We start from the raw sequence: 26,337 nt of genomic DNA on the forward strand, positions 1-26,337 counted from the left end.
CTTGAATGCCTATGGGTGGAGGCTTGATTGCCTGGATTGGAACTGTACGGGGAGCAAATATTCCGGCAAGCCCGTACTCCTTTCTTCCAAGCTCCGTTTCGGTCCGATCACCTGCGAGCACAATAGCGGTGAGCTACCCGGCGGTGTGTGGCCGGAAAACCCCTCCGACGATCAAGTTAGAACACACACAGGGGATAGATAGAGAGAAGGGAGAGTGTTTAGTGTTTAGTGTATGTCTCACCAAATGTTCATCTGTCCGCGTATGGGGGGCGCAGACGTGTTTATATACCTTCTGCGCCCCAAATCTACTCCCAGTGTCCTCTCAACACGTGGCACTACTATCCCATCTGTCAGCATAAACCTTGCTGAGCACCACCTAACCCAACTGTCTGCCTATTCTCCTAGGAGCTCGGCAGCCAGGCAGTACCATCTCGGCCATCGTCTGCCATGCTGCGCTTCATGCCCAAGTACTCCAACAGCTAAGCTCAGATGAGGACCGGACTCGGCGGCATCTTGGCAAAGCCGAGCTCGGGACAACTCACGCTTGTCTGCGGTCGACCTTCCTGCCGAGCAAAAAGGTACCTCGGTCCAACCTTGCCTTTCCTAGCGCTGGACCTTTCACATGACCGGCTTCGTAACCGCGGATCCTTGCAGCTCGGTCAATCCACGCGCTGCCTTAACCGAGCAGCTTCCTTCAAGGCTGGGCCACACAACTTGGCCCAACACCTGTTCGGCCCAAATCTGTCTGGCATAACTCTGTCCGGCCCAAATCTGTCCGGCCTAATTCCACGGCCCAATCCAGATCATAAATCTCCCTCTCAGGAACAATTCGATGATTGTGAGTTTTAAGCCCACTTGAAGTGGCAAAATCATGTTTTTCTAAGCCCACTTGAGGGTGGCAAATCCGCGTCTTAGCCTACTTGCAAGTAGTAACTTCAAACCACTTTCAAAAAACAAACACGAGTTATTTTGTTCCAATCTGCGTGATTGAGTCTATACTTGTTTGCTGTGTGCATCACGTAGTAAGGCTAGCTAATAAACCGGAATAAGAGCACATGTGTTTTCAAAAATAAAATATCATGTTAGTAAAGGCCGATCTTTGATCAGGCGAGCGAGGGTGCTCATTGCATGACCTTCCCCTCTCATACCCAAGTTCCCGAGCCGAGACAACTTTGGTGTTGACGGACACGTGGCCTTAGGCACGAGTCAGGGTTTCCTAAATTTCTCAAAACAAAATATTTAGGTGGCGACTCCGAAATCTGGCGAAGCAGTCCATGTTTGGCACTTCTTGATTAAAATCGATTTTCCAAAATGATTTGCCGGATTTGGACTCTTTGGTGATTTATCAATCTTACATTGCACTTTGTGAGATTAGATTCAGAACCGTGACATGAGTCCGAACTATAGTAGCTATGAACCATGATTCGTGCCCTCGCGCGCGGAGCTGAGCTCGGGGTGGTCTACAGTTTCTGGCGACTCTGTTGGGGATTTAGAGAACTTGACTCGAACTCATGATATCTTGTTTTGATTACACTTATGTGTTTCTTTGCATTACATTTGCATTGGTGCGCCTACGACACCGTGTTTGCCGTCTGCTATTCCTGAATCGTTAGCCGGAGGTCGTGTGCCATAAGGTTGATCGGTTACGAGCTCGCCACGATGGGAACACAAACCTCGGTTGTTACCAAGGCACCCTTTTTGACCATTCGACCTAGTGCATATCGGAATCTATAGTGACCATTTCAAGCTAGGACAGGTTGCTTACCCAATTATAGGTTGTTTGAAACCGCTGTGTGCGTAGTGAAACCCTTGCTCCTGACAATAGGACAGGGAAACCCTACCCCTCCATAAGGGTGTTTTGGCTCTCACTTGCTTGCTATGTGCTTTTAGAGTGTGTCTTTGTAGGAATGCATGTATCAGTTTGCAAGTCTGGGTATCAGGCCTGCGAGCATCAGTGTTTGGGGAATCAGTTTTACCCGAGGGTATCAGATCTGGGGTAGTGATTTAGGAACAGCAATCAGTGTTGAGAAACAGTGTGTTCAGCTTACAAATATCAACTGTGTGTTGTGTTTATTTAAGCCGTTATGCTGTCTGTTTTTCTGGCTGTTTGTTTCCTTATTTATGCTTTATTTATCTTTTTTCTAGGTAGTTTAGCACAATTGCTTTCGACCAGGCAGATATCCCCCAAGAACTCTGGACCAGAGGTCGTAGACTTCATCGATCCGAGGATCTGATAGATGGACAACTAGTGTTCCATTCTTTACCCCCAGTTACTAGACGGAGGTCGATAAGGCGCAGTGTATCAGTACAGTGGTCATCAGATCAGTGGCCCTTATCCACCTCACCAGTGAACAGTCAGACTGAGGTCTCAGTTTCTACTACAGGGATAGATATACCGGTTGTTCGGATAAACCAGCACCTTATGGAAAGTATGGAAGAGATGATGCGTCAGCTCCAGGAAAGTATGCAAGCCATGCAGCGGGATGCTGCCCGCTAGGCAGAAGTGGCTGCACGTCAAGCAGAAGTAGTGGCCCAACAGGCAGAGTTAATTGCCAGGCTACAGTAGCAAGCCGGAATATCTGCTTCGCACCCACCTCCACCCCCATCTAGAGTTCCGATACTCGAGGATACGGCAAATGTCCAGGAAGATACGGACATCCCAACGGGGCCAGTTCTGCCGCCAATTCTACCGCAGATTTCAAAGTCACCGGTCTTCTCAATGGACGCACCTTTTGAATCTGAGATGGACCCAACCGCTCTGAAGATGAGTAAGCTTGAGAAGCTGTTCAGACGGGTCCAAGGAGTCAGTTCCATTCCAGACATAGAGGATGGATATACTGACTTGGCCGTGACTCTACTGGACTAGTTTAAGATGCTGCACATAGACCGCTTTGACGGGTCTGGGGATCCTATGGTACACTTGCGGCTGTTCTCGGACATCCTAAGGCCGATGGGCCTCTCCAGATTGCAGAAGCTTTCCCTGTTTGGCTGGACCTTGTCGGGTGTAGCGGCTATTTGGTATGCAAAGTTGGAGGATTCTGTTAAGAGGAGCTGGGAGGAGATGGCTGATGCCTTTGTAGCTCAATACTTCTACAATACACAGATTGAGATCACAACTCGTGATCTTGAGACAACTAAACAGGAGCCAAAAGAGAGCTTCTCCGACTTCATAACCCGTTGGAGAGCCAAAGCCTCTATGATGACCATAAGGTCGGTCGACAAGGACCAAATACGGATGGTTGTGCGCAACCTCCAACCTAAACTCATGCAAAAGATGATCGTCCTACCTCTTCCTACTTTTACAAATTTACATGAGATCGAGGTACAGATCGAGGATGCCATGAAACAGGGTCTGATTGACCATGACAGAGAGCAGTCTAGGAGGGCATTTTCCCACAGTACGAATGCAGGCACAAGCAATGCTGCAACTGCCAGAACTTCAGATGTGGGCATGGTCACCACAACCACCACTCCAAAAACCCTTACAGCCACACCTTTCACCGGTGCGTCCGGAAATAGCTCACAAACAACCAAATATCCACCCCGAGGCCAGAGAGCCTTTTCCCCGCTGTACATGTCTTTGTCCAAAGCTTTGGGGGTTTTGATCAGGAAAGGGCACTTGAAGCCCCTAGAGCTGCGGCCGTTACCAAATAACCTCCCACCAACCCATAACCCGGCTAAATACGATACCTTTCACCAACAACATGGTCATGACACCGACCAGTGCTATAGATTGTGTCATGAGATTCGGGATCTCATTGACAACAGGGTGATTGTGCCTCCAGAGAAGCCGAATGTCACCACCAACCCACTCCCACCACATAACCAAGCTCCACCTCCCAAACGCATCAACCTGATCCAAACCTCGGTTATTCCATACGACCTGAGCATATACATCACTTCTTCCTACTTACCCAAACTAGAGGTGTTCATTCCTGATAGCACTGACTTGTGCATGTTGGACATCTTCCAAACCCAACCAGAACCGGTGGTGGTGACTATCGAAGATAGAATTAGGTCAAATGTGTGGGCAGATGAGATTGTGAATTCAGAGGTCTGCGAGCTTCATGTACAACCCGAGCAGTTACATCACATCAGCAGGCCAGGCTAGGTCGAAAGTAAAATTGCCAGTGGAAGTAGAGATTTGTGTGGTTCGAGAGGATGGACCTAATCAGAGGTTAGATGACCTGGCAGAGCTGGAAGAGGATATTGCCAACCTTCAATTCTTCAACGAACAGGATTCGGGGGATGTGACTGTCAACTAGTTTGATTTGGATGGGTCAGCAGAAACTACTGGGTGGCTTGACTACTAGCCAGATGTTATTGAGCAGCCTCAGCTAGAACATGGACCGGTAGGAACGGGAACTTCAATAGTGGTCGGAAGGGCCGAAAATTAGGGAATACCGCCGGAGAGCACCGGTGTTAAGAATTTTGGTCGGGATCAGAGCATTTTGAGTACAAAAGATACTGAGCAGCAGGTTGCACTGAAGCAGTTCGAGCAGGAAAAGGTCGAAGATCTGGAGAGAACTAGAAAAGCCAAAGCCCCTATGGGGACGGAATGTGCTATGAGCACAAGAACGGAATGTGCTGTGTGCACAGAAGCAGTTGTAACGGAATGGGATAGTTGCTTGTCGATGGCTGACGATATGTGGTGGGAAGACAACAACTTATGTCTTGCCCACACAGACGAAGATTGGGGACAAAACCAACCGGATGATACCTGGTATGTGGGAGAAGTAGACCACATGACCAAGAGTGGGCGGTATTTCAAACCCCCACACCTGGATCAACCAAAGGCGTCCGGGAAGGACAAGGAGGCGGAGAGACATAAAGAAAAGTTACTCGAGGAGGAGGCTGTACTGAAATAACTCAAGAAAATCCAAGCAAACATCTCCATCTGGGGACTGCTTATGGCCTCAAGAGTTCACAGACAAGCTGTCCTTTCTGCAATGGACAAGGCCAAACTCTCAATTGACACCACGCCTGAACAACTGGTAGGGTTGGCTTTTCTGAGAGGAGCTTCCCCGACGTTGACCTTCACTGACAAGGAACTGCTGCCTGAGGGCGAAAACCATAACAAGCCTATCTACATCTCTGTCGAGTGTAGAGAAAAATAGATATCAGTGGTTCTTGTCGACACAGGATCCACTATCAATGTGTGCCCGTGAATGACGGCATATGCTATCGGGTTGAAGCCCGTAGATTTTGTGCCAACTGCCCAGGTGATACGGGCATATGATAATACCAGCAGAGAGGTGATGGGGATTGTACAGATTCGGACTCAGGTTGGTGTAGGATAACAGGATATTGACTTTCATGTCTTGGACGTTCCCGCAACCTTCAATCTGCTCCTAGGGCGGCCGTGGCTGCACCAGGCGAAGGCAGTCTCTTCCACCCTGCACCAGATGCTGAAGTACCCCCACAGGAGGGGGGTGGCCATAGTTTTTGGAAATTCATCAATACATCCGCCGCCAGAGGTGTCTACATCGGTTCTGGAGATCGAGCACGGCGCGGAGGATGTGTTCCTGTCAGGATTCACCCTAGCTGAGGCCTAGGTTGTACAGAATATACTGGCTATTGATGAGGAGTTATATGTTAGTGCATAGTCTGTGTACCTCAGGAACAAGCTCCAGCACATCCCTGGGATGGGATTAGGGAGAAGTGGCCGGAAAGGCATTGCAGCATTGGCCGAAGTGCCGCACAACTCGCATACCTTTGGCTTAGGTTATCTGCCTACCAAAGAGGATTGGGTAAGGAAAGGAAAAGAGATGGCCGGAAGAGCCAGAGCAAAGCAGGCCGGGAAGCATTATGAGTTGATGCATCGGCCTATCCAGGGTATCCTAAACGGACGCTTTGTCCGGGAGAGGGAAGACTTCCCGTTCTGCGGCTTCCCGGAGCCATGGCCAAATGCAGAGAAGTGGCAATTGCCGGGATTTGAGATTTTCTTTGACTTGTAATTGTCCAGGAATGATGTTACCGAAGAGTAGACAGACCCACCAGCTGAGGCTGAGCAGTTCAAGGAGGATTCCGAGAATACAGAGATTACAATGTGGGTAGCACTGGCTTGTCTACTCTCAGATCCTCAGATCGTACATGAGTGTTTGGGGAATAACTTCTCAGTTTCTATGATTGGGAATGAAATAACTGCGAGCCCATCTTCAAACATTCTGGATACATCTATCGCACCCTTCATCGTCTGGCAATACGAGGAGGGATTTTTATCGAGCAGCACCGGGTCAGGTAGTGAGCCGGAAGCTGATTCCACCGAGTCTGTGGAGTCAGAATCAGGTTCTAGCTCGTCTGAGTCTGGGTTCGGTATTCTTGGGGTGACAACTCGGATGCTACAATCCTGTCTAGGTCGTCTTTTTCTTTTTCCTTTGAGTCTGTTGTAACAGAGGAATCAGGCGATTTGGAAGTGATTAATGAGAATTGTGCTGCCGTGGCCTTCGAGTACTTTTCTGTGTCTTTGATTTATTACATTAATCAAGACTTTCAAAATTTTGATGAAAATGACGAGGAAAAAATTCCTCCGATTTTGAAATATTTGCTTGATCAAGAGCATGAGAGGTTTGTAAAACCGCTGGTTGATGAAATCACCACAATTAATGTTGGTGCTGAGAAGGACCCGCGGCTGGTCCAGATTGGATCCACGTTGTCTTCGGAGGAGTGCGAGCGCTTAGTCGCTTTATTAAAAGATTTAAAAGATGTTTTCGCGTGGTCCTACGAAGACATGCCTAGAATCGATCCAGAGATTGTATAGCATCGGATCCCTCTTGACCCAGAGGCCCGACTTGTTAAGCAGAAGCTCCGAAGGATCTGCCCGGACTGGGCTCTCAAGATCAAAGAAGAGGTCACCACGCAAATTGACGCAGGGTTCTTGCTGGTATCTGAATACCCAACTTGGTTGGCCAATATAGTTCCGGTGCCGAAGAAGGACGGTAGAATTCAGGTATGTGTGGACTTTAGGGATTTGAATAAAGCCAGTCTGAAGGACGACTTTCCTCTGCCGCATATCGACGAATTAGTAGACTTCACTGCTGGGCATGCGTTGCTCTCATTCATGGATGGTTTTTTAGGCTACAATCAGATTCTGATGGCACCCGAAGACCGGGAGAAGACTGCTTTCACCACCCCGTGGGGAACCTATTGTTATAGGGTGATGCCGTTTGGGCTGAAGAATGCTGGAGCTACGTATCAACGGGCTGCGACCATAATTTTGCACGATATGATCCATAAAGAGGTTGAGGTGTATGTAGACGACATGATTGTCAAGTCCAAGGAAAGAGAGGGCCACTACACCGCCTTGCAAAAATTCTTCCAAAGGATCAGAGAGTATCAGTTGCGGTTGAATCCTCAGAAGTGTACATTCGGTGTTACAGCAGGAAAAATGCTGGGGTTCTTGATCACACAGAGAGGTATCGAGGTCGATCCTTCCAAAATCAAGGCCATCTTAGAAATTCCACCACCAAGGACTGAAAAGGAGGTGCAAGGCTTTCTGGGTAAAGTGCAATTCATAAGACGGTTTATTGCAAAATTAACCTTGACTTGTGAACCACTCTTTGGTCTCCTGAAGAAAGGAAAGAAGTTCCAGTGGGACGACCGATGCCAAATTGCTTTTAAACAGATCAAGCAATATTTATAGAACCCACCTGTGTTGTCACCACCTGAGCCGGGGAAATCGTTGATTCTGTACCTTTCAGTGACTGAAACTACAATGGGCTGTATGCTTGCACAGGAGCCTGAGGACAAAGTGGAAAGAGCTATCTACTACCTGAGCAAGAAAATGCTAGATTACGAGACCCGCTACACTCCGTTAGAGAAGGCTTGTCTGGCCTTGGTATGGGCTACCAGGAAGCTGCGACACTACCTGTTAGCTGTAGACACCCCATTTTTGACCGACCTTAAGACTCAGACGTCACTGATTGAGCGCTTGGTGATGTTGCATAATGTGCTCGTTCAGAAGTTTCAGAGTTGCGGCCGTGAGCCCTGCCTCCGGACTTCCGAACCCTCTTTTATGCTTTGCCTCGGTTTGCGAACCAGGCTTGATTTTCTTTGTTTCTTTTCCTGAGGGGAGGGAGAGGTCCCGTAGACCATCTCTCAATGTCCGTGGGCTACATTTGGTGGCCGTAGGCCATTTTTCCCATTTCGGAGTCCGGTTTTCGGTTTTTCGGGATCGTTGGCCGTGTGCCTCAGTTCGGGACCGCCTAACCATCTCCGTTTACTCTGATTTTTGGCATACTTCATATTTTCTCCCTTTTGAGGGACACTGGGGTTTGAGAAACCCACTTCGTGGCCGAATGCCACTTTCGGTGCTTAACAGCCCATTTTCGAGACCCCGAACTGCGTGTTTTGGCCCCTGAACATTCATTTTGCAACGGTTTTCGTTCATTTTTGGCAGGTACCTCTGTTTTATCACTAAGAAGGTCACTGAAGGGTGGGAGGCCAGTAATTGTTGCAGCAACCAGTTATACATCCTCCGACGCCCTCCGGCGCCCGTTTTTCGCACTTCCGGGCTAATATTGAACACCTTGGGGCCATCTTCTTGAACTTTCAACCACATATTTGTGATGTACACACATGGGAGGACCCTAAAAAGTGGTGGCCGGCCGTTAATTCAATTTGACCCTTTTGAACCCCTCCTTCCGGGCTAATGTTGAACACCTTGGGGCCATTTTCTTCAAACTCAAACCACATATTTGTGATGTACACACATGGGAGGACCCTAAAAAATGGTGGCCGGCCACTAATGTTGCTTGACCCTTTTGAACCCCTCTTTCCGGGCTAATGTTGAACCCCTTGGACCCACATTCTTGAACTTTGAACCACATATTTGTGATGTACACACATGGGAGGACCCTAAAAAGTGGTGGCCGGCCACTAAATCAGCTTGACCCTTTTGACCCCTAGCCGGCCGGCTAGGGGGTGTGGCCGGCCGGCCACCTGCAACCAAAGTAACTGGCCGGCCGAGATCCTTGCACTGTTCACTTTACAGCTGTAGAGCTTTATCCCCCAGAAAATATCACTATCCGGGGGATATTTTGTGGGGGAAAGTTGGCCTCCTTTTCCCCCACCTTTACACCCCCTTTTTGGCCCTTATAACCAGCTGGTGGCATCACATATAGGGGTTGGAAAAATTGTTCTTCAAGCCTCAAGATCCATATCTCCCTCCATCTTTCTCTTTTTCCTAAAAAACCTTAAGTCCTACACCTTGTGTTCTTCATCACCACCAAGCTCTACCATCATTTCCAGCAACCAGGAGGGCTTCTCAAAGGCTAAAGGAGTTGCAAATTGGTCCAAGAAGCAACAAAAGATTTAGTCTTCAAGGGTGAGTAACATTTCTCCTCTTTTGACCCTTTTTCTTGATCCATTTGTAAGCCCTATATGCTTTTTGTTTCAAGCTCCGGCCCTAACTGAAAGTGGCCCTCTTTTGATCTCATTTTCACTTTTCATTAAGGGCTCAACCCTGTTTGAGCCCTCCATGATGCACTTGCTTCATTAATCCTCTTATATGTCATAATCTTGCATGCTATTTTTGGCCCATGAGTAATCTGTTTTTGTGCATGATGTAATCTGTGAATGTGCTTATTTTGGGCCCTTCTTCAACATTGTTGAAGGGCCCCTCACCATTTGGGACTTCCATGTTGTACTTACCTTTATACTCCCCTTTTGGTCCCATTTTTGCATGCAATGGAAGCCTACCATGCTTTTGTTTTTGGCCATTTTACAGTTCTGAAAAAGTGCTTATTTTGGTCCATTCTTCATGTTTCATTTAGGTCCTTTCATGGTTTGGGACCTCCATATGCCACTTCATGTTATATCTCTCTTTTATTCCCCATTCTTGCATGTTTTGTTAGCCTACCATGCTTTTGTTTTTGGCCATTTTACAGGCCTAGAGATAATCTTATTTTGGCCTATAATTCATGTTTCATTAACATTTTTTTTCTGTTTGGTGATTATTTTGTATACTTCATGTTATAGCACCTTTTGAGCCTCAATCTTGTGCCTTTTTTTAGCATGTTTTTATATTGATTTGAGGTTTTCCATATACTGTAAATATTCATATTTTTGGTCCCTCTTCAATGTTGTAGAAGGAAATTTTTCAGTTTGGATTTTGTTTATATCACTTGCTTCATTACCCCTCTCTTGGCCCCTATTCTTGCATGCCATTTTTTCCCTACCTATGCTTGCTGTTTGGCCATGTTTATAACTGTGAAAGTGCCTTTTTTGGGACTTCCTAGCTTCTGTCTTTGCATTACATGTCCATATTGTGCATGTTTGGCATAGCTATAGGCCATTTCGGGTGCCTAAATTCGCATTTCGGGACAATTCCATGCATATAGTGTCATTTCGCCTTATTTCGGGACTGTTTTCCCCCATATTTTAGTGCTGAAATTCTATTAGAATGATTGCTTTCCATTTCTATGTCATTTGCATCGCATTCTGCCATTGCCTCGGTTTGCGTGCCCCGTGTATACGCATTTCGAGGCGCTTCATTTTCATCCATCGGCATCCTATGTGAGTGTGGCTGAGGCTCACTCATGTTGGTATAAGCCCATATCATGTTTTCATGTCATTTGCATCGCATTCTGCCATTGCCTCGGTTTGCGTGCCCGTGTGCACGCATTTCGAGGCGCTTCATTTTCATCCATCAGCATCCTATGTGAGTGTGGCTGAGGCTCACTCATGTTGGTATAAGCCCATATCATGTTTTCATGTCATTTGCATCGCATTCTGCCATTGCCTCGGTTTGCGTGCCCGTGTGCACGCATTTCGAGGCACTTCGTTTTCATCCATCGGCATCCTATGTGAGTGTGGCTGAGGCTCACTCATGTTGGTGTAAGCCCATCTCATATTTCCATGTCATTTACATTGCGTATACCATCGTCTCGGTTTGCGTGCCCGTGTGCACGCATTTCGAGGTATCTCATTTTCACAGCATAGTGCATACTAGGTTGTATCTTAGATTGCATTCTGTCATTTTCTCGATTTGCGTGCCCGTGTGCACGCATTTTGAGGCATCTCATTTGAATTGCGTATGCCATTGCCTCGATTTGCGTGCCTGTGTGCACGCATTTCGAGGCACTTCATTTTTACCTATCGGCCTCTTATGTGAGTGTGGCTGAGGCTCTCTCATGTTGGTATAAGCCCATATCATGTTTCCATGCCATTGCATTGCATATGCCATTGCCTCGGTTTGCGTGCCCGTGTGCATGCATTTCGAGGCACTTCTTTTTCATCCATCGGCCTCTTATGTGATTGTGGCTGAGGCTCTCTCATGTTAGTATAAGTCCATGTTGCATTCTATATGCCATTTTAGCCATATTACATTGCATTCTGTCATTTCCTCGGTTTGCGTGCCCGTGTGCACGCATTTCGAGGCACCTCTTTTTTATAGCATGGTATATGTTAGGATTGCATCTTAGTTGCATGTCATGCATATTGCATCGTGTTCGGGATAGGAGTTAGTCCGGGCACGGGAAACGAGGTGCATTTCGTACTCCGAGTGACGGAATGTGTCTCAATTTCCCAGTCACCGACACTCCGGATCATCCATGATGGAGTTAGGTTTTGTTGTGTTTTCATGTGCATTCATCCTACATTAAATTGTGCAATTCGACTCCTCGGCCATCATGCTTCGGTATGCGTGATTGGTGGCACGAGGATCGAGGCATGCATATATTTGTGAAAATACACTGCTATGCCCCTTTCCTGCTCTCTGTTGCAGCAAAATCAGGAATCAGCAACTTTTCGGAGCTCAGCACGCTTTCCAAGGTTAACTGCTAAACAGAGGCTAATTGGGGCATCCCGGTGGATTTCCGCGCAAGGCAACCCGGACATGCATCATCCATCAGAAGCGAGGCAGTCCCTGGCTTGCACGCCAGTTTGTTTTACAGCTTTCTTAGTTGTTAATTAATTAGGAATTTGTATATTATTTGGACTGTAATAATTAGCTATAATTCGTTATTATTCGGGACTGTATTATTTATTCGGACCCTCCGAGCGAGGGCAATGTTGTAATAAGTGTGCGTGTGTGTGATGTATGTCTTCCAACCCCACGTCTTTCTCCCTTTTATTTACCTGCTTATGATGGTTAGATTAGGGCATGTTTAAATTAGCATACAGTATGACAGCATGTTTGCATTCATTCATCTGTTTTTACATGCATCGGGCTCGGCGCATCATACTAACTACATTGTATTTTCAATTCTAAATTGAATATATGTTAGTTGTGGCATTTCATATGCCATCTTAGAATAGCCGAGCCTGCTATAGTTGCATTTTTGCATGTGTTGCATTAGGCATTTCTGCATACTTAGGATCATGCATGATTTCTAATGAAGTTTCCATTTTGGCTTGGAGTACTCGGTAAGTTTTATGCTTTAGTATCCTTGCATGCGTGTGAGTGACTGCCATGAATAGCATGCTTACCATGAGGCTATGTGCTTATATGATATAACTGTCTGAATGCCTGTGGGTGGAGGCTGGGTTATCTGAATTGGAGTAAATCATCAAAATGTTTCAAGCCTACCTGCGGGTAGCAAACCATTTTCAAAAAACGAACATGAAATGTTTTGTTCCAATTCAGGCGATCCAGTCTATACTTGTATGCTTTGCGCATCACATAGTAACCTAGGCTAATAACTGGATTAAGGGTACACAAAGTTTTCAAAAATTGATATCATGGTTAGTAGAGGCCGGTCTATGACCGGGCGAGCGGGGGTGCTCACGAAGTGACCTTCCCCAATCGTACCCAAGTTCCCGAGCCGAGGCAACTTTGGTGATGACGGACACGTGGCCTTTTGGCACCGAGTCAGGGTTTCCTAAATTTCCCAAAATAAAATATTTAGGTGGCGACTCTGTATCTGGCAAAGCAGTCCATGTTTGGCACTTCTTTCAAAAATCTGTTTTCTCAAAAACTATTTGCCGGATTTGGACTCTTTGGTTCAGATTTAGAACCGTGACTGACAAAGTCGAGTCCGAGCTGTAGCGAGGTCCCCCGCGGGCTTGTTACAGTTTCTGGCGACTCCGCTGGGGATTTAGAGAACTTGACTCGAACTCGTGATATCTGTTTTTGATTACACTTGTGTGATTCTTTGCATTGCATTTGCATTGGTGCGCCTAGGACACCGTGTTTGCCATCTGCTATTCCTGAACGGTTTGCTGGAGGCTTGTCTTGTCAAGGCATGACCATAAGGCTGACCGGTTGTGGGCTCTGCCAGTATGGGAACACAAACCCCGGTTTTACCGGGGCACCCTCTTTGACCATTCGACCTAGTGCATATTCGGATCTATAGTGACCATTCCAAATTAGGACAGGTTGCTTACCCGTTTATAGGTTGTTTGAAACCGCTCTGTGCGTAGTGAAACCCTAGTTCCTGACAAAATAGGACAGGGAAACCCTACCCCAACATAGGGGTGTTTTGGCTCTCACTTATCTGTTATGTGCTTTAGAGTGCGTCTCTACAGGAATGCATGTATCAGTATATGAGTTTGGGCATCAGGCCTGCGGGCATCAGTTCAGTATATGAGTTTGGGTATCAGGCCTGCGGGCATCAGTTCAATATTGTCAGTATCAGACCTGCGGGCATCAGTTCAGTATTATGGGTATCAGGCCTGCGGGCATCAGCCAGTATTTGAGAATCAGCTATCTGCGGATATCAGATTCTGTTTTAGGAGACAGTGATACAGGGATAATAATCAGTGTTTGAGGACAGTGTGTATTCAGCTTATTGACTGTGTGTTGATTATGCCCGGCTGTGTGTCATGCATTTTATTTTAAGCTGTTATGCTGTCCGTTTATCTGTTTATTTATTTCCTTTTCGCTTTATTTATCTTTTGCTAGGTCAGTTCTAGCACAATTGCTTCCAACCCAGCAGGCATTCCCCAAGCACTTTGGACACGAGGTCGTCGACTCCATCGATCTGAGGATCTAATCGACGGACAGCCAGTGTTTCATTCTCTACCCCCTGTTACCAGAAGGAAGTAGAAAAAGCGCAGTGTATCTGAACAAAGATCACCAGAACAGTGGTTTCCCCCATCAGTGGACAGTCGGATTGAGATCCCCATTGAGACAGATCTGCCAGTAGTTCAGATAGATCAAAACAGTATGACGGCACCAACAGGAGTTGAGGAAATGATGCGCCAAATGCAGGAAACCATGCGGGCCATGCAGCAAGATGCCGTTCGCCAAGATGAACTCGCTAAGCAGCAGGCCGAAATTATGACCCAGCAGGCTGAGCTGATTACCAGACTGCAACAACAGAATACAGCATCTGCTTCACAACAAATTCCTCCTCTGGCGAGGGCTCCATTACCTGAGCAGACACCTGTTGTTCAGAACGCTCCTCCAAACACCCAGAATACTGTGCCGACTATCCAGAATCTGCAAGAGGACACAAATCTTCCAACGGGGCCAGCTCCGTCCCCGCTTCCGCCACAATTGTCCAAGGTCCATACACCCAATCACCCGGACTCTCCCTTCGAGGTCGAGGTTGATCATACAGCTCTGAAATTGAGCAAACTGGAGAAGCTCTTCAAGAAATCCCAAGGGGTCAAGGCTATGCCGGATATCGAAGACGGATATACTGAGGAGGCCGTAACACTCCCCGATAGGTTCAAAATGTCACAAATCGACCGCTTTGACGGGTCCGGCGACCCCATGGTCCATCTCCGACTGTTTGCAGACATCTTGCGGCCAATGGGCCTAACACGACCACAGAAGCTTTCACTATTCGGCCGAACCCTGTCGGGTGTGGCGGCCCATTGGTACGCAAAGTTACAAGATGAAGTGAAAAGGAATTGGGATGAAATGGCTGAGGCCTTTGTCGCACAATATTCATACAACACTCAGATCGAGATCACTACTCGTGATCTCGAAACGACAAGGCAAGAGCCCAAGGAAACTTTCTCGGACTTTGTGATCCGATGGAGGGCAAAGGCGTCAATGATGACTTTAAGGCCCACCGATAAAGATCAAATCCGGATGATTGTGCGCAATCTCCATCCAAAGTTGATGCAGAGAATGATTGTAGTCCCCTTCCCTACTTTCGCAGATTTACATGAGATGGGGTTGCAAATCGAAGATGCAATGAAACAGGGTCTGTTTGACCACGACAAAGAACAACTGAGGAGGACGTTCAACCGTAACAACAATGCGGGCCCGAGTGGCGCTGCAAATACAAGAGCCTCGGAAGTTAGTATGGTCACCACCACTCCCCCTCCCCCTTCAAGGCCCATGGCTGCCACACCCTTCTCCGGCGCGTCCGGAAGCAACACACAAACCAACAGATTCCAACCGCGAGGCCAAAGAACCTTTACCCCACTATATATGCCCCTGACCAAAGTTCTGGGAATATTGATCAGAAAAAATCATTTGAAACCCCTGGAGCCAAAGCCATTACCAAATCCACTCCCCCCCCTCTTATGGCCCAGCAAAATACTGTGCGTACCACCAACAACACGGTCATGACACCGACCGTTGTTACAGATTGCGTCATGAGATCCAGGATCTTATTGACAAACAGGTGATCGCGCCTCCTGATAAACCCAATGTCACAACCAACCCTCTCCCACCACATAACCAACCTCCCCCTCCCAACAGAATTAATTTTATCCAGACTGGGGTCGCATCTTACGATCCTAGTATCTATATTACGCCCACCCACCTACCCAAGCCGGAGGTGCTCCTCCTCGATTGCACTGATTTCTTGTGCATGGTGGACATCTCCAAAACCCAACCAGAACCGACGGTGGTGACCGTCGAAGATAGGGCAGGGCAGATTTTGGGAGAGAATGAGATTGTTGAATCTGGGACTAGACAGAGTTTTGCTGGGGGAGCCTATGATCCAAGCAAGTACATCCTATCAACGAGCCGAATTGGGCTAGGTATAGAATTGCCAGAGACAGGAGAGCTATGTATGATCCGGGGCGATGGATTTGGGCTATGGGCAGATGATCTGAAAGCCGTAGAGGAGGACTTTGCCAACCTGCAATTTTTCGATGACCAGGAACTGGGGGATGCGTCAATCAACTGGTATGATTATGAGGGATCAGCGGAGGCCACTGGATGGCTCGAGGATCAACCAGATGCAGTGGGAGAAGCCCAACCAGAACAGAGCCCGGCAGGGGCGGAAGTATCAGTTGTGGCCGGAACGGTCGAAAGTCAAGTTGTATCGCTGGAGAGCGCCGGTGCTAAGAATTCCGCTCGGGACATGGGCATTATGGATACGGGAATTGTTGAACAAACAGCTGTACTAATGCAGCTGGAAAGAGAAAAGTTTGAGGAGGCTGAGAGAATTAGGAAAGCTAAAGGCCCTGAGGGGACTGAAAGTGCTGTGTGCACGAAGATAGAGAATGCTGCGAGCATGTGGACAGGGATTACTACGAGTGCAACTAAACCGGAGCCAGACAGGTGTCTGTTGGCTGCCGATGGAATGTGGTGGGAAGACGATGACTTATGTCTTGCCCACACGGATGAAGACTGGGGGAATAATCAACCGGATGACACTTGGTACCTCGATGAGGTTGACCATATGACAAGAAGTGGGCGGTACTTCAAACCCCCACACCTGGACCAACCCGAGGCATCCGGGAAGGATAGAGAAGCGGAGAAACAGAAGGAGAAACAGATTGAAGACGAAGCTGTGCTGAAACAGTTAAAAAAGATACAAGCAGACATCTCCATCTGGGGATTGCTAATGGCATCACGAGTACATAGAGAAGCCGTCCTATCTGCTATGGACAAGTCCAAACTCTCCATAGACACCACGCCTGAACAGCTGGTTGGGCTGGTTTTTCCGGGAGGAGGTTCCCCGGCATTAACCTTTTCGGACAAGGAACTACCGCCTGAGGGCACAAATCATAACAAACCTCTCTATATTTCTGTGGAATGTAGAGATAAGTGGATACTGGTGGTACTTGTTGATACCGGGTCTGCAATTAATGTCTGCCCGACCAGAACGGCATATGCAATCGGGTTGAAGCCCGTGGACTTCGTCCCAACTACCCAAGTGATTAGAGCATACGACAATACCAGCAGAGAAGTGATGGGGACTGTTAAAATTCAAACCAAGGTTGGTCCAGGACAACACAGCATCGAATTTCATATCTTGGACGTTCCCGTAACCTTTAACCTACTTTTGGGGCGACCGTGGTTGCACCAGGTCAAAGCAGTCTCTTCCACTCTATATCAGATGCTAAAGTACCCCCACGGGAAAGGGGTAGCGATCGTTTTTGGGAATTCATCAATCCACCCGCCGCCGGAAGTGTCCATACCTGTCTTGGAGATCGAGCACGGCACGGAGGATGTGTTTTTGTCGGGGTTCACTTTGGCGGAGGCCCGAATTGTACAGAATGTCATGGCTGTGAATGAGGGTATGTACGTTAGTGCTCAATCTATTTACCTCATGAACAAGCTAAAACATACTCCCGGGATGGGATTAGGGAGAAGCGGCCGGAAGGGCGTCTCAGTGTTGGCCGAAGTGCCACACAACCCTCACGCCTTTGGACTGGGTTATCTGCCCACCAAAGAGGACTGGGTGAGGAAAGGGAAAGAAATGGCCGGAAGGGCCAGAGCAAAGAAGGCCGGGAAACCATTTGAGTTAATGCATAGGCCCATCTGGGGTACCCTAAACGGACGCTTCGTCTGGGAGGGGGAAGATTTTCCATTCTGCGGCTTCCCGGAGCCATGGCTAAACGCGGAGGGGAAGCGCGTACCTGGTTTTGAAATCTTCTTCGACATACAATTATCTGGGGATGACGTTGCCGAAGCGCAGACAGACCCACCAACTGAGGTTGAGCAGTGTAGAACAGTGGATCCTGAGAGCACAGAGCTTGAAATGGGGGTAGCACTGGCGAGTCTACTATCAGATCCTCCGATCGACCAAGAGTGCTTGGGGGATAACTCTTCGGTTTCTATGATTGGAGATGAAATAGCTGCGGGCTTTCCAGCGCCGATCTTGGATGCATCTATCGCACCTTCTCTCATCTGGCAATATGAAGAAGGCTTTTTATCTAGCAGCTCCGGGTCAGGTAGTGAGCCGGAATCTGATTCTACCGAATCTTGTGCGTCGGAATCAGATTCCAGCTCGACTGAGTCTGAGTCCGGTATTCCTGGGGGTGATAACCCGGATGCCACAGTCCTGTCTAGGTCGTCATTTTCATTTTCTTTTGAGTCTGTTGTAACAGAGGGATCTGACGGCTTGGAAATATTTAATGAGAATGATGTGGATGTGGTTTCTGAGTATTTTTTTGTGCCTTTGATTTATTGCTTAAATCAGGATTTTCAAAATTTTGATGAAAACAACGAGGGAGAAATTCCCCCAGTTTTGTAACGATTAATTGATCAAGAGCAGGAAAGATTTGTTAAACCTTTAATGGATGAAATCACTACTGTGAATATTGGTACTGAGAAGGACCCGCGACTGGTCCAAATCGGGTCCACGTTGTCTTCGGAGGAGCGCGAGCGCTTAGTCGCTTTATTAAAAGATTTCAAAGATGTTTTCGCGTGGTTCTACGAAGACATGCCTGGAATCGATCCTGAGATTGTACAGCATCGGATCCCTCTTGATCCCGAGGCCCGCCCTGTCAAACAGAAACTCAGAAGGATTCGCCCGGACTGGGCTCTCAAAATTAAGGAGGAGGTCACCAAGCAAATTGACGCAGGGTTCCTGCTGGTATCTGAATACCCAACTTGGTTGGCCAACATTGTTCCGGTGCCAAAGAAGGATGGCAGAATTCGGGTCTGCATAGACTTCAGAGATTTGAACAGGGCCAGTCCGAAGGACGACTTTCCTTTGCCACACATTGATGAATTGGTGGATTTCACGGCAGGACACGCTTTGCTTTCGTTTATGGATGGTTTCTCAGGCTATAATGAGATAGTAATGGCACCCGAAGACCGGGAGAAGACTGCGTTCACTACCCCGTGGGGGACATATTGTTATAGAGTGATGCCATTCGGGTTGAAAAATGCTGGAGCTACGTATCAACGGGCAGCAACTACAATATTGCATGATATGATCCATAAAGAGGTCGAGGTGTATGTGGACGACATGATTGTCAAGTCCAAAGAAAGAGAGGGCCACTACACCACCTTACAAAAATTCTTTCAAAGGATCAAAGAGTTTCGGCTGCGACTGAATCCCCAGAAATGCACGTTTGGTGTTACAGCAGGGAAGATGCTAGGGTTTCTGATTACACAAAGGGGCATCGAGGTTGACCCTTCCAAAATCAAGGCCATCTTAGAAATGCCACCACCAAGGACTGAAAAGGAGGTGCGAGGCTTTCTGGGTAAAGTGCAATTCATAAGACGGTTTATTTCTAAATTAACCTTGACTTGTGAACCACTTTTTGGTCTCCTGAAGAAAGGAAAGAAATTCCAATGGGATGGCCGATGTCAAGCAGCTTTTGAGCAGATCAAAGAGTATCTACAGAACTCGCCCGTGTTGTCACCACCAGAGCCGGGGAGACCGTTGATATTGTACCTTTCGGTAACTGAGACTACCATGGGCTGCATGCTCGCGCAGGAGTCAGAAGACAAAGTGGAAAGAGCCATCTACTATCTGAGCAAAAAGATGCTGGATTACGAGACCCGCTATACACCTCTGGAGAAGGCTTGTTTGGCCTTGGTATGGGCAACCAGGAAGCTGCGGCACTACCTGTTAGCTCACTCAGTAATGTTGGTTTCGCGTTTGGATCCCATCAAATATCTCTTCGAGAAACCAGCACTTATGGGTAGGCTAGCCCGTTGGCTGCTGTTGCTCTCCGAATTTGATTTGAAGTATGTAACGCGCAAGTCAGTAAAAGGGAGAGCGGTAGCGGAGTTCCTTGCCGACCACCCGGTTGAGGGGGATGAAGCGGTTGAGTATCTATTCCCAGATGAAGCCATTCTACACGTCGAAGATGAAACTTGGACGATGTACTTTGACGGAGCGTCAAACCAGTATGGGTATGGGATAGGGGTGTTGCTGATAGCGCCTGACGATTCCCGTATCCCTTTAGCATTCAAGCTCCGGTTCAAAGTCTCGAACAATGAGGCAGAGTATGAGGCATGTATTGCTGGCCTGGAAGCAGCCCTAGAACTGGGGCTAAGACGGTTGGACGTCATTGGGGACTCGAACCTTGTTGTGTCTCAAGCAAAAGGAGATTGGAAAGTCAAGGAGGAAAGGATGATAATTTACCACCAAACCTTGGATTTGTTAATTCCTCGGTTCGAGAAGCTAAATTTCACCCACCTCGTAAGAGAGAACAACAGGTTTGCAGATTTACTGGCAACTCTATCTTCTATGATAGACATCCCGTCCGGAGTCCGGATGCGTCCAGTCATTATTGATCAAAAGTTTACGCCAGCATACGAGTCGATTTCCGCCATAGATGAGGTTCAAGACGGCAACCCCTGGTATTACGACATCTGGAATTTCTTGGAAAAGGAGACATATCCACCAAGGGCAAATGCCAAGGATAAGAGGGCCATCAGAAGAATGGCTGCTCAGTTCATTATCTGCGGGGGTAAGCTGTACAAAAGGGGTCATCTGGGAATGCATAAGCTCTGTGTAGAAGCTGAAGAGTCGAAACGCCTGATGGAAGCCATCCATGGGGGGGAGTGCGGCGCACACATGAATGGAGTAATGCTGGCCAGAAAAATCCTCAGATAGGGCTACTACTGGTCAACCATGGAGGAGGATTGTATAAGTTTTGTTCGGCGATGCCACCAGTGTCAAATTCATGCAAACCGCATGAACATCCCGCCGTCAAAGCTGTACAACATGACTTCACCATGGCCTTTTTCGGTCTGGGGAATTGATGTGATCGGAGCTGTTACCCCGAAAGGGTCAAACGGGCATGAGTTTATCCTAGTAGCGATAGATTATTTCACAAAGTGGGTCGAGGCCCAATCATACGCGGTGTTGAAGGCGTCGCATGTCGCAAAGTTCATCAGAAACAACATCATCTGTCGCTACGGGGTGCCAAACGAGATAATTTCAGATAATGGTTCCCACTTCAAGAAAGAAGTGATAGACTTGTTGGAGAAATACAATGTGGCTTTCCATAAGTCATCTACATACCGGCCGCAGACCAACGGAGCGGTTGAGGCCGCCAACAAGAATATCAAGCATATACTACAGAAGATGGTGGGAACCTATCGGGATTGACCAGACAAGCTGCCATTTGCTCTGTGGGGCTACAGGACTTCAATCAGAACTTCTACTGGAGCAACTCCATATTCATTGGTCTTTGGAATGGAGGCTGTTCTACCCATTGAGATTGAGGTTCCGTCGTTACGAGTGTTGGCTGAATGCCAGATAGCCGAAGCAGATTGGCAGCAAAGCAGATTCGAAGAACTCATGCTCTTTGATGAGAGAAGACTGAAAGCACTGTACCACATCCAAGGTTATCAACGCAGAATTGCCCGGGCTTTCAACAAGAAGGTTAAGTCCAGGAATCTGAAAGAAGGAGATTTGGTGCTCAAAGACAACCGAGCTCCCATCCACGACCCAAGGGGCAAGTTCAAACCCAATTGGACTGGTCCTTACATCATCAAAGCTATCTGGTCAGGTGGAGCTGTGGTTCTGATGGATCTAGATGGCTTGGAGTTCTCACAACCGATCAATATGGACAAGTTGAAGAAATACTATCCTTGAGAGGCTCGCTAGGCCGAAAACCCGAAAGGGCGACCTAGGCAAAAGTCAGAGCACAAAAAATTAGAAAATATAAAAACTGAGCTCGCAAGGTTGAAAACCCGCAAAGGGCGGCCTTGGCAAAAGTTAGAGCGCAAAAGGAGAGTGAAAATACTCGAGTGAACCTTGGCCTGAACTACGTAAGGCTTGATTCCCATCTTTGGGATACGTAGGCAACTTCACCTTGAAGTTTAGCCATGAACTTTTCCCCGATCAACTCTGTCCATTTTGATCGTTTCAGTCATCTTTATCCATCAGCATTTATCGTGATCTCCGGTACAGTGCTGTTCAGACTAGGGGCAACTTTCCGTTGCCGCGACAGTGCAAAGTTACTCAGACTAGGGGCAACTTTCCGTTGCTATGAAATGCCGCATTGTTCTTCAGACTAGGGGCAACTTTCCAGTCGCAGGGATCTGGGGTTGTGCATCTCAGTGACAGATCTTCGGCGTGTCCAGTTCTGATCCACATCGAAAATAGTTTTGAAAAGTTTTAATAACAGTCGACTTTGTTCAAATTAATCTTTTTACGACTAAGACCATTTTTGGACCAAAAGCGGAAAACTTTCAGTACCACAACTTTCAATTTCATTGATTTCAAAACTGAGTTCTCCTGCTCTTGCATTATAATCGAGGTTGCTTTTTAGTACATTCATAAAGAAAACTTGAAAATGCTAAATAAGCAATAAATTTGGGGCATAGTTGAATCAAGTATCTCTGCGTCCCCTCCCAGAGCTGGACGAAGCATCTGATGCCAAGCTAGGCCCAACCTGTGCCTCCTCATTGAGCCAATCCAAGCACTCATCGGACAAAGTGCAACTGAAAGTGGAAGCAGGGGCCAGGAGCTCTCTAGTCCTCCATGCTGTGGCATATCGGGCAAGCTGTGCACCCCGGACCGGGAAAGCGGCTGGGTACTCAATCCCCTTCGGTGGGCAGGTCTGATCATGACCAAACTGATGCAGGAACCGGAACGGAAAATAAAATACGCAGTGGGTTAGACCAATCAATTGGATCCCAATCAGCCGAGACATACTATAGCTCATTGCCGGGAGGTTGAGCCAAGGACAACGCCAAGCAATGCCGTCTGCAGACAAATTGCACATCTAATCGAACCACCACCTTTCGTCAAGAGCATTGACTAGGCGCTGCCGAAAGAAGTAGCCTCGAGCTGAATAGGCCGGGCAAGAGTCCACAACCTGCAACTTGTCCATTAACCATACCTAGGGGAGGGATGGAAAATGAGAGAATAAAGAACAGAGAGATGTACGATGAGAGAAAAGTAAGACAAGGGTTTTGTGAGAAAAACGAGCTTGAGGGTCGAGTGATGTGAGCAAATATATATGTGAGGTCGGGTGGGAAATATTACCTGCAGCAGCAGTGGACTCCCAGCAAACCTAGTCGCCTCCCGGCGATAGACAGAATCTAAGCCCATCAGTGTCTCGGCCAAGGTCATGACAATACAGCTCTTTCCTTCTCTCAAGCCTTGGGCGACTTCAATCAGGCAAATGCTAGCCCCGCCGAAGCCCGAGGAAAGCAGAAAGTGAGACAACAAACATAAGCAGAGGGCGTGTTGCCTGAAACCCTGCCAATAATGGTTGCTGCGGTCACCAGTGTCGGAAAAACGATGGATCAAGCCGAGGATGTCCAGTTCCCCACTGCAGATCAGAGATCGAGCATCATGCGCCGTGAGCCCACACATCCGCCCTAAAGCCTAAGCATGGCCAAAACGGAGCTGGGGCAAGATCACTTCAGAGCATTCAGACTCCATCAAAACCTGAAAATCTTCGAAAGTAGGACACATCTCTTGGCCGCCAAAGCTAAAAACGTGCGTCACTGGGTTCCAGAACCTTGCCGCGGCATGGAGAAAAGGGAGCTGTAGCGGAGTACGGCTCAGCGTGAATAGTGCATTCAAGCCGAAACCCCGGAAGTTCAGCTTTTCCGAGCCATCTAGAGAAGAGATCCAAGATGTGAGATTTTCCGCGAGAAACGCCTCCATCTTTGTGTAAAAATAAGATGAAATGAATGTTCTCGAAGTTGAGGCTTTTATAGAGGGAAAAAACACTATTCACGGGGACACGTGTCAAAAACCAGGTGGCTGCAGGAATAAGTGGCCGGCCGGCCACCTTTTCTGGCTGGCCAGCCAGTCTCTTTTTCAAAAAATGGCCGGCCAGCTGTCTCTCTCCACAAATTTGGCCGGCCGGCTCCCAAAGATGGCCGGCAATGCTGCAGTGTATCCCTTTGGCCCTGTTTTACCCTTCGAGGGAAAGTTTCAAGCATTTCCATGCAACGGGAGAGTCAAAGACCTTCATTTCCCTTTATCTCGGATGCGTTCCGGTGCCCAGATCGTCAGAAGTACGCTCTGTTGTTGCTGAGTTTTGTTTATCAAGTTGTTGTTTTGCTTATCGAGTTGTTTGTCGAGCGGACGTGTTTCGTGTTTTCGAGTCATTGCGCTCTGTTTAAGCAATCTTTGTTTAAAGTCTTGTTTATTTGCGTTGTCAACGTTGTTGCATTTTGCTTATCGAGTTGTAAACTTCCTAAGGTTCTGTTATATCTTAGTAGGTTGAGTTGCTTAGTTTGTTGCGTCGGTTCACTACCTGACTTGGTGATTACACAATGCGCACTCCCATTCAAATTCATTCTTTTCTTGTGCGAAATAAAATGATGCGATACGATGCTAAAGTTTAAAATACGAACACCTTTTCAAAAGCTGTTTCATTCCATCATGCTTTACAACAAACAAAGGTACAAGTTTTACAAAAAATAAAACTGCCTAACAATGTGCAAAGTGCTACAAACTACTAGTAAAAGAAAAATAAAGCAGGAAACAACAGCATCAATGTCCTCGGGAGCGGGAACGAGAAGCACTTCTCATCCTCTTCTGCGGGACAACCTCTGCACCATCATCATCATCTGAGTCAGAGCTGTCATCCTCAGGATCCCCCTCAGCCTCGCCTTTGTTCCTCGAACCAAGACCGGAGCCCCCCTCCTCAGCAGATGTCTCTGACTGACGGTCGGTAGCCTTCTCCTCCTCCTCCTCAGCATCCTCCTCCTCCTCATCAGGCTCCACCTCTACAATGTGAGCCCTGCGTCTGCGGACAGGCCCTCCTCGAGCTCCTCGAAGAGGCCTAGATGGCCCGGCTCCTCGGGAAGGCCCGGATGGCCCCGCCCCCTGAAAAGGCCCGGGTGACCCAACTCCCTGAAAAGGTCCAGATGACCCAGCTCCCCAAGGAGGCCCAGGTGGCCTGGCCTGCGGCTGACCGGACCATGAAGGCATCTGAAAACAAAGAGTTCAATTCAAATACATCAGTCCAAATATATACATCAGATGCAGATACAAGCAAAAGCTACGTGAAGTAGGTGCATGTAAATACAGTGTCCAAGTGGGGTGTGTGTCAGATGTGCTCTACACAAGTAGTCTATCGATGCAGTAGAAATCAGCATGTCATCAGAAGTATGATAAATGCCAGAAAACTGAAAGGTACCTGAATGCCCGCGACAGACAACTGTGCCTCCCTACGCAGGACCATGCCCTCGAGTGTGGCCACCAGTCCAACCACCTCCTCCATGTACCCTCGCGGTGGCTGCAAATATGAGCTCATAATCATCAATGAACAAAAGAATGTCTAAACATCTGAATGATGAATGAAAAACAGTGGAGCATACCAGCGGTGAGTCAGGATCAATGGCGTATCGATCACTGGGCATCGGAGGCTCTAGCGGGATCGGGGTCGGAGAGATAGCCCCATACTGCCACGCCATCAACTCAGTCGGCATATCTGGCCATCCAGGATGAGGATAAGTAGACGGAATCGGAGGAATCGGTCTACCCCCACCTCTAGATGTACCAGCCCTACTAGTAGAAGGGGCGTCTGCAGCCCGAGCCCGGGCCTGGCCCGAGGATGACATACCGGCAGGCCTCGTCATCGGGGTGCGAGCTCCCGTCAATGGAGGCATCAAATATATGTGACGGTAAGTGGCGTAGTCCCCCTCCTCAAGATATAGTAAAGCATCGCTACCCAGCATAGCGCCGACTACCTCCGAGTAAGAGAGCCTGTCAGCAGTCCGCATACTGACTGGGGGTACTGCGGGAGGATCCTGAGAAAGATACCCCCATACCTGGCGCAGAAAGCGTTCCCCCGAGAACCATGCCCTGCCAACCGGCCCTTCGAGCAGGACCCTATACTGGGAGATGCCCGACCCTCCGGTATACTGAAGTCGGAGACCATCACCCAGGGGCGCCCAAGGCTGCCATGAGATCTGCAGATGATAAATGCATAAACCAATCAGAAATCGGGAATATACAGAGCAAATCAAAGATGAAAATGAAAGGAACTGAAAATTCTGAAGTACCTCCGAATGCCGCACAGTGTCAAAGTACTGTCGCAGGTAAATGAGGGTCTCTCGAGGTCTTGGCCGGTGCGGGCCCATGAACACTAGTGAGTATAGGGTCATGGGGAGTCCTTCCACCTCCAACTCTGGGGCTAATGCTGGGAAGTATACATAGACCCATAGCTGAGAAAAACAGTGCAGAATGTAAGTACGAAATGCTGAGAGCAAAATACAGACTGTAAAAGTGCGCTGTGTGTGCAATGTACAAGTAATGAAGAGCAGAAATGTAAATCAAGGGGACAGAAAAAGTACCTCCCAGGCTCTCCAGTAGCCGC

The 26,337-nt window shown here is 47.9% G+C and overlaps 1 protein-coding gene across 1 annotated transcript; it reads right to left on the minus strand.

The window, feature by feature from the left end:
• Nucleotides 1-2,606: 2,606 nt before the first annotated feature.
• Nucleotides 2,607-25,805, minus strand: LOC145789643 (uncharacterized). The gene is made up of 4 exons (XM_082866776.1): nt 25,337-25,805; nt 25,156-25,254; nt 24,626-24,947; nt 2,607-2,782 (listed from the first exon to the last, which is right to left on the minus strand). The coding sequence occupies exons 1-4, from the start codon at nt 25,739-25,741 to the stop codon at nt 2,607-2,609; spliced, it is 1,002 nt and encodes a 333-aa protein (XP_082722902.1). The 5' UTR covers nt 25,742-25,805.
• Nucleotides 25,806-26,337: the final 532 nt, after the last annotated feature.

This window comes from Camellia sinensis, chromosome 1, assembly GCF_055761805.1.
Source record: "Camellia sinensis isolate YWXY chromosome 1, ASM5576180v1, whole genome shotgun sequence".
Taxonomy (NCBI): domain Eukaryota; kingdom Viridiplantae; phylum Streptophyta; class Magnoliopsida; order Ericales; family Theaceae; genus Camellia; species Camellia sinensis.